The sequence below is a fragment of the Argopecten irradians genome, chromosome 3 (assembly GCF_041381155.1).
Source record: "Argopecten irradians isolate NY chromosome 3, Ai_NY, whole genome shotgun sequence".
Lineage (NCBI taxonomy): Eukaryota > Metazoa > Mollusca > Bivalvia > Pectinida > Pectinidae > Argopecten > Argopecten irradians.
The window spans coordinates 41491225-41500560 of NC_091136.1; the positions used below are offsets into that span (position 1 = coordinate 41491225).

At 32.8% G+C, this 9336-nt stretch overlaps 1 protein-coding gene across 1 annotated transcript; it reads left to right on the forward strand.

Moving 5' to 3' along the window:
- Positions 1–2241: 2241 nt before the first annotated feature.
- Positions 2242–5537, forward strand: LOC138318625 (tetratricopeptide repeat protein 19, mitochondrial-like). The gene is made up of 2 exons (XM_069261157.1): positions 2242–2527; positions 4339–5537. Exons 1-2 carry the CDS (start codon positions 2373–2375, stop codon positions 5342–5344), a joined length of 1161 nt encoding a protein of 386 aa, XP_069117258.1. The 5' UTR covers positions 2242–2372; the 3' UTR covers positions 5345–5537.
- The last annotated feature ends 3799 nt before the right edge of the window (positions 5538–9336 follow it).

Sequence of the window (9336 nt, forward strand, 5' to 3'; positions counted from 1 at the left end):
TTCTCTGCTGCCAATTAAATACAAGTCTAGCTACAGCCTCTCATCAAGAAATATCTTTTTTTTAATGTAATGTCAATTTGAATCTCATACCTTTTTGAAACCAATGTCATCCGAATATTCTCTGAAGCATCTTCTGCACATGTTCAGGCCATATTTACGGATGATTCCATGGGTGTTCTTGCAAACTCGGCTGAAAAAAAGAAAGAAACTTTTTAAACATACTTGGAAAATAAACTGTCTTTGCAGTTTTGTTATACCTGTCTCGTCACAATTACAAACAAGTCAATATGTAAGTCAATTGTCATGTTACATCATGTCTTGCCATTAAAATCTGTTAGACCAAAAAATACAATTGGTAAAAATTTTAAAACCGAAAGTACGTAAACTGGAAATGGCTGCCCAATATATATGTCATCACAAAAATAAGATCATGTGTTATCAATAAACTCATATTGGGTTGACATTTGACTCTAAAATAATGTTGAGTATACATAAATAAAACACGGCAAATAAACATGTAGCTGTGATTAGTCGTTTCACTGGATATTTCTCTTTGAAGACTTCGCTGTGGCTTAGTATTTGTAATGACATAAACGGCAAGATGGCGAGGTGAAAGTAAAAAGCATGCCGACGACAGACATGTAATTGTGGATGCAGGCATGTTGATTGCAAGGTATTTACGTTATTTGTTATCGGGAAAATGTCATCCTTTGATATGGCAAAGGATTTGTTCGAGATTGGCAGTTTCTGCTGTATTAGGTTTTTACTTCCAGCCACATGTTCTGTCCCACATTGCTTGTGTGTATGGCAAATGTGTCCAAAAGTAAAACTAGCTTGTAGCTTGAACATGCATCATGAACAACATAGATCTCGTTAATAAAGACACATTATATGTCGCCCGTGACAACAAGAGGACCATCTCAAAAAATAGTTTTTAAAATACAGAAACCAGCGTCCAGATTAAACGTCACAAAAAACAAATTCAACAGTAGAGTAGTTGACACATAGAATAGTTTGCCAGGAAAAATTATATCTGCGATTACATTAAAATGATTAAAAGTCAAACCTGAATCAATATTGGAGAAATGAGTCATCCAAATTTATACCCGAGTGTTTTTAGTGTTGCCTGATCGGATATTCAATCATTACCAGGAACACCTCCAGAAGCGCTTATATGGTGTTAAATTGACATAATTGAAAAAGTAAACAAAACTCTGTAAATACATGTAACCACAATAACACTGAACATGTATGGAAGGGTTTTTGTTTACAGATGTGCATCATTATGATTAGCTACTGTTGTAGCGGAAAAGATATCACCTTCTGACGGAAAAGTCAGTCAGAAGGTGATATCTTTTCCGCTACAACAGTAGCTACATTATGATAATTTCAAACAGTTCTTAACACCGACAAAAGTTAGAATTTTGTTGTTACAAAAGTTATTTTTTTCGAGTCGAGTTTCAACGTTGTATGTATTTTAAACAAAGTGAGGAAAATATTAGAGCATTCCGTGAAGTTCATAGCTTGTTTGACAAATAACGTTTCACACCCTCCAAAATAGCGATAGTGTTGTCCAATAGCCCTCAAGTTTGTTGAAATGAAATGGGTCAAATAAGGGTTATGTAAGGAGGCAACCGCTCAACACGACCGCTCGCAACCAAGGTAGGTAGACAATTTTGATAGCATTATGAGCCAATCGGACCCCATTTTCCAAACATAATTGAATCGATTTACGATTACTCAGATTAGGTCCATGACGACCCGAATGGTCATCATATAATCAAGAGCGAGATTGATAACACGCAATATGTTCCTATGTTGTTCGATTTTACAATCAAAATTTATACAACTTCTTAAGTAATTAGTATCTAATTAGCCCATTTAGCCAATAGCCATACAAGAAATTACGATTCGTTAACCGTAACACGTTAAAACAAATTAGGCCTACTTCAAGTCGAATATAATTTTTCTACACAATTCTATGAAATGACAATCTTTTAAGTTGCAGAATGATAAATTGATGTTTATTGAATGTAATGGTATAAGAATGAGTTGAATATATACCAGTAACGTGAGCCAGGCCCAAACTTTCTTGGATGAGCATTCCAAACGTTTGCGAACCCCATGATGGCGGTATTGGAAAAGAGAGCGCATGGGTTGGCCTCGTTGTGAGACCGGAAGCAGTATGCGACACCTGTAGTGTAATGATATTGGGGAAAACACTTTTTATGGTAAATCTGTCATAAAACAAGAGGAAATAAAACTAAATTTTATTGCTTAAAATATAATATCAACAAAACACTTTTAAAATAGATATCACCTACATCAAATACGAAACTCTTCTGCCAGCTTTACTTAAGGTATTTTTCAAAATGGCAGCCTCCATGAGACATGTTTTTAGAGTAGTAAAGGCTTGCTCAGACAAATTTTACAAACATACAGGATTTGTCAACACATATAGGACCAAGGTCATAACAGAATGCCCACGGCTGATACTTTCTCGAAATTATCCTTCCTTCGCAAATAGGTAAGTACGTTCTTTTCTGCATTCATACGTTGCCCTTCATACATGATGAAATCATAATGGAAATATCTGTTAGGTTGTGTGGAGGTCATTTCAAGAATCTTTACATAACTGTCATGTAATGGCTACTTGGTCACGTTCAAATCGACTAATGTACATAGATTGTTGAATAATTGGAGAAAAATTGGTGAATGTATGCAACAGTGCTATTTTCAATAAAATATTTAAGACCAAGTTATAAAGGATCAATGGAAAGGTAGATAACTCGTATAAAATTTGACATAAATGATATGTTTGACAGGATTTCAGTCTACATATGTATATACACAAATCATACTTTGAGCCATTTTCATTTTTGTGTTTTGATATTTCAAGTTTTGAATGGCAATCAGCAGGTTGGGCACAACCCTGCATATGGGTAACAGTTACCCATTTGAGTAACAGTTACCTGTTTGAGTAATCAATAAGTTATCCAAAACGAGGAATATTGTGTAAGAAAAATGCATGAAGTTAAAAAGGGCGTAATAATTTTGACATGGCACCATTACTTACATAACATAGTATATTTTTAATTAAAATGGGACAAACTTCATTGTCTCAATTTTGGTAAAAGTCACAAAATAAACCACATCCATTGTTTACTATGGTGCTAAAATTAGGTAAAAATCATTCAACCATGACATTTGCACTGAATTTCCCTGATAGCTATACACTGAAGTCAATGGAGAGCACCTAATTTGTCATCTTACAACAAAGTGTGACAACAGAATTTGATATTTCACCCACAGAAACATAGAGCCTTTGATCGGCTATAAGGCATTCTAAAAATTATGACACCCTTTTTTGATAATAAATTTTAAAACAACATTATGCGTTTTCTTTTCACATAATTACTCAATTGGGTAACTTTTGAATACTGCAAACAGGTAAGTGTTACTCAAATGGGTAACTGTTACCCATATGCAGGGTTGTGCCCAACCTGATCAGTTTGAGTCAAATGTCTTAACCACATGCAGTGTTAATATTTTAGGTCATATGTAAATGTGTTAACATTTTAGGTCATATCTAAATTTAATCATGTATCATTCCATATACAGTTCAGTACAGATTTACAAAATGAACATTAATGATAGAGTCTGAGATACAGCATGACAAGACACTTTTAAAGCAATAATGTCTGATAAGAAAAGCCTATTTTAAGGGCTGACCAGTGGACTCTCATGTTATGGGAGAAGCCCATGTATAGTTATAACAAATAATCATAGCCTGCTTTGAGTCCAAATGCAGGATTCTGTGATATACCGCTTAATACTGTTGTTAAGAAAAAACATTTAAAAAAAAAAGAAGTTAGTGACTTTTACGAAAATTTAGACAATTAAATTCCCTTTTGAGTAATAATATTGCGTTTTTTTTTTAGATATTTAACAACAAATTACTCTGTGTGTTTTTCTTTCACAGAAAATGACAGACTCCTGCATTTGAACTAATTATTGATTACGGTACTCAAATTGGTAACTTGCTCAAAGACAGGACTGCTACCCTTATGTGAGGTTGTGCCACATCAAAGTATATGTTTCCAAAGCATCACTTTGAATCATGTTTACCTCCATCATATTTGTAGAGTAATTTGCCAGATATTTTACCACTTCAGAGTCTGTGATGATCCAGAACTAATTCACTCTTTCCTCTGTTTTAAGTCTATGGCCAGAAGATTGAACTCATAATCATAAGACCTGCTGACATACATTCAATAATTCAATCAATATTATATATATATATATTTAACATCAACACCTTTTCATGTCTCCTTTCAGATTTATTCCTCTTTGGAAAGTTAGTGGCTTTGCTGCAGTTGGAATGTGGAGTTTCTTTACGGTCAAAAAAGAGGAGGAGGATGTAATTAAAAAAGAAGAAATTGTTGAAGCTGATGAAGACCATGATAAAAACCCAGAAAAGCATCGGACAGATATTGAACGTTATGTGAAGCTTGCGAAAATGGCACAAATGAAAAAAGAATTTGATGAAGCAGACATGTACTACCATAAGGCCTTGAAGGTGGCAAACAACAAATTAAACAATGAACAAATTTCAAAGAAATTTAGCACACAAGCTAGAACATATATTCATGATGCAATGGCTGATATGGCACTCAGTCGTGGCCAGTTTGACAAAGCTGAAGCACTTTACAAGGACACATTAAAAGGCTATCTAGAAACTGGTGGGAGTAAGACAGATAATGCTGTAATGGAGCTCACTTTGAAACTCTCTAGTTTGTACGCTATTGTAAGGAAAGACCATGAGGCCAGGTTAGGACTTACAACAGTTATTGATTGTCAAGAGGAGAAAATTAAAACCAATCCAAAAGCTGACATTGATACCTATGGTCTTCTGGGCATTGCTCTACAAACATATGGGCGATATCTTCTTCATCATAACGAATTAGAAAAGGCAGAAGCTACATTTGGTCGTTGTGAAGAAGTGTGCTCTCATGCAGTTGGTGAAAATTCTTCTCAGATGCTGAAAGTTTTGAATGATTTAGCAGCAGTGCAGATTATACAAACAAGGTATGCCCAAGCTGAAGTGACATTGCAAAAGGCATTAGTGATCAGCCAGGCAATGGAATCATGTGATACTGTTCATGCTATTTATAGCAATCTAGGAGCTATCTCACTTAAACTTTCACAATTCGATATAGCAGAGTCCAGATGTTCAACCGCTTTAAAACTTGCCAAACAAGCTGGAGATGACTTTGCCCAGAAACAGGCTAAACATTGCCTGGATAAAGTGAAAGAGGCAAGGCAATCACCACCTGTCCAGTGATGGTTTACATGTCTAGGATTTTATCTAATTAGAGACTGAAACTGATATTTAATTTATTTCTAGGCTATTCATATGTCAGACTACCAGTAGTTGTGAAAATGTCCAAATCGCATCAGTAGTCATATTCAATGCAATAAAAATTGTGGACCTTTTGATTTTTAAATTTGATATGTTTTTTTGTTGTTGTTGTTTTTTTAAATAACATATTGATTAAAAAAATGAAAATATAAAATCTAAATACTCAATACTGTCCTCCATGTGACCAATCATGTAATTAGCCAATGAGATCACTGGAAAATCACAGCATACGATATCTAATATCATGAATTACATGGCTGTACTGTTAGATGCATAGTACAAAATAGCAGTACTGCTTGTGTTTTTATTTAAAATCTAGACCAAATTAACTTATTTCAAATTTGGTATTAAATTTTGTTATCTTAAAATATTTGCAGACTTTTACTTTTAAAATCAAATGAAATTTTTTAAATCTAAATTCACATTTTGAGAAATAGATAATTGAATCTATAGATGTTGTTTTGTACATTTGATGGTAGTTTTTAGTTATTTTCTTTCCTTGTCCACTGGTTGTGCATACGGACTTTATAATGAGCAATTTATCTTGTTGCTACTTTATTATAGCTGTTTATAATGAGATTTACCAGAGTAACCAATGAATAATGTGTTACTTTGATAAAAAGTAATCAAAGCTGTTCATACTCAGATCTCAGGTTTGTACTGAATTGTAATTGTTATGCGTGTTTATGTTTTATGAAGTAAAAGAAAATTGAAACTACCAATATAAGTATTCGAGTTCAAATTGTACTTTGAAAACATTTATGATATGTGAAGCATCCTTTTATGCCCAAGGAAGGTCTGGGCTAAGGACTTAGACATAGACAATACATGGTCAGCGTCTTAAATTATCAGCTGTATATATATATTTGGCTTGCCACTTTCCTTTCTTAAAGATGCTCCACTGCTGACAGCATAAATGATATTCATAATTTGAACAATTATAGGTGTTTAATCGTGTATATATATGCCTAATTAACACAAAAAATAATATAAAATAATCTATTTCGCCTTTGGTGCATGCGCAATCAGTACTTCATTCCATATAGGATATAGTGTTATGGAATTTTTTCGGGACGCATTTAATTATTTTTCATATTTTGAACTTGAAGTAAAATTAGAAGCTCAACCTTTGCAATGGTGGTAATTGTGTAAAGTAAGTAACTTTTGTAACTGAAGAAAAATACTAAATCGTCTGCACCTGTTTTTGATAGTGAAAAAATACCATTTGTCAGCGGTGGAGCATCTTTAACCCTCATCAAAATACAGACTTATCATTTAAGACACTGACCATGTATACTTATACATATCTTGCAACATTCATTCAAAACCCACACATCTACTAGTAAGCTGAAAGATGTCAACTCTGTTTTCAAATTCATCTTTCAGACAAGGTTACACCCCCAAAATAGGTTGTCAAATCGGCACATTTACAAATTCTAAAATACAGCTGTTTTCTGTGAATGCTGTTAAATTATGATAATTGAATGACAAATTTATGCTATGGTGAAACCTTAATTTAAAAAAACAACATAAATTTCAAGTCTTTCTACAATGTGAAAGAAAATATTGAAATATTTTCAAACAATGGTTTTGTGCAATAATTATTTGCTGCTGTCTCTCCGATGTTTTAAAAATATATCGGGTTTAGAGCCTCCACATTGTTAGCCATAATATCTACTGTAGTTGAAAGAAATGGTGTGCAGTAAATCTTGATTTGAAACTCACAGCTCACTGACACTGTACCTTGCAATAAATGAAGCCATGCCCTATAGTTTTAGATGATTTAAAGTTTCTTATTGAATTAATTTACATAAATAAAAGCTGTTAAAATACTTTGAAGTAAGTATTTATTTGAAGGCAAAAATGCATGGTATTAACAGGGATGTCAGGCTGCATGTATGGTCATCAGCTTTTACTAAATGATTGAAAGTGTAAAAATACAATATGGCAGCTGTTTACTTAGAATAGAAAACAAAACACTTAAATGTAATTTAAAAAATGTTTATAACTTTCATCATAGAAAGCATGCCCTCACAATTGGTGAGCTGATTATATATAAGCAACAGATTGGTGCTACAAAGGACATTGCTCACATAAGTCTGTTTCTGTTTGCCATAAAGATAAAACATGTTAAGGAAATGAACATATTAATGACACACTTGATGCATTAACTAACTTAAGTGAAAACACCATAGTTAATCATGAAATGTTATTTTAATATGGATCAATTGAAAAAAAAAATGATCAAAAGTAGAATGTATGTTTTAAATATAAAGAAAACTAGGTTTACAAAAATGGAATACCAAACTACGAGCAGAGTCTTACTAAATCAAGATTGTACAGTTTAGAAGACCTCTATTTATTGTAATGAAAGTCTGATTCCTCAAATATAGAAAAATACTGAACCCTGTGAAATCTTGCCAACATACAAGTTCCTTTGATTTATTTGTTACAAGATATATTTTTTCAATGCATTTATGTAATAAATATTTTGATACTTGTAAAAATATATCTGTGCTGTAAAATACTGAATACATACAGTCAAAATTGTTTTAAGAGACCTTCCAAAGGAGACTGAAAAATAGGTCACATATGACAGTTGGTCTCTTAATTGAATCACCCCTTTCGAAACAATTAAATACATGTATCAATGTATATTGTGGGACATGTTTTGACAGTTTTGTTGTACTAAAAACAGTCAAAATAATAGGAAAATTATTAAATATATGATATATCACATAATCTAATACATCTTTTAATTATGTATTTAATTTTAGGCACTTTTATATTTTCAATTATCTATTTATTCATGTCGTTCTTATGTGAGTAAATCATTGTTCATCATTATTTTAGTTGGTTTTGGAAGTGATTATTCTTGATTTTTATCACAAACATCGTGAATAAATAGCACAGTTTCTTTGCAATATCCAGCTCAGACATGCAGACGGCTTCGGCCATCGGTACCGAAGCCGAGAGACTTCATGCATGAATAAGTGCTAATTTATGTCAAAGTGAACACCTTGTGTATATAACCAAGCCATATGGATAGCTCTTTTGTCTTGCCTTAATTGGGCTGGGTTGGAAGCCCTACAGGATAGTTAACTGGCTTGGCTTTATATATGAATAGAAGACAAATGCATGTGTGATTTGGGTCGTTAAATACAGAACATCGAGTGTCGTTGGATCCTAAAAGTATGGTCGCTTGTCGCATAAGACAGACGGTCGTTTAATACAGATAGATTATATAGTAATTTTCGCTGGGAAGAATAATTTAGGTCGTTTAAGATAGAAGGTCGCTGAATTCAGAAGGTATCTGTGCTGTAAAATACTGAATACATAAGAGATTCTACTTTTATAGTACTCTACAAACTACTAATACTTGTTAGACTTACCATCAGTCTCTATAATATACAGTATAAATATTATTAAGTTTGGTTTGATCAATTTGTCCATCTTAACAGCCAACAACATGTCCAAATCTAGAAACTAGGGGGAGATAAGCCAGTATCAGATTTCAGGTGAGAATTATTTTGAAAACTTGTGGTTTGGTAGCCTGTCTATTATACATCTCTACAACAAGACCTTCATTACATTAATAAGTCTGAATTGGTTTTAAAAGTCTAATTACAATAATATCACATTCTTAAAATATCTGATAATAATCAAGTATTTGCTCCAACTCATGTACAATTGTATTTCTGAGTAAATATGTCATGTTTTCAAAAGAAATTTTTCACAAACTGAAAATCATTTAAAATGCAGTTTCTTGTTTCATATTGCCGAAAAAAAACCATGAAATTCATGGCTGGAAAAATACATTATGTAACCAATAATAAGCTTACACAACAGTGGACGGCACATTATTTTGTCAGAAAAATAATTAGTAAATTACTTTTACTTTGATCACACTGAAG

Coding starts and splice junctions, on each gene's coding strand:
- LOC138318625 (XM_069261157.1), top strand. CDS start 2,373: ATGGCAGCCTCCATGAGACATGTTTTTAGAGTAGTAAAGGCTTGCTCA. Junction 2,528..4,338: donor TATCCTTCCTTCGCAAATAG/GTAAGTACGTTC, acceptor GTCTCCTTTCAG/ATTTATTCCTCTTTGGAAAG.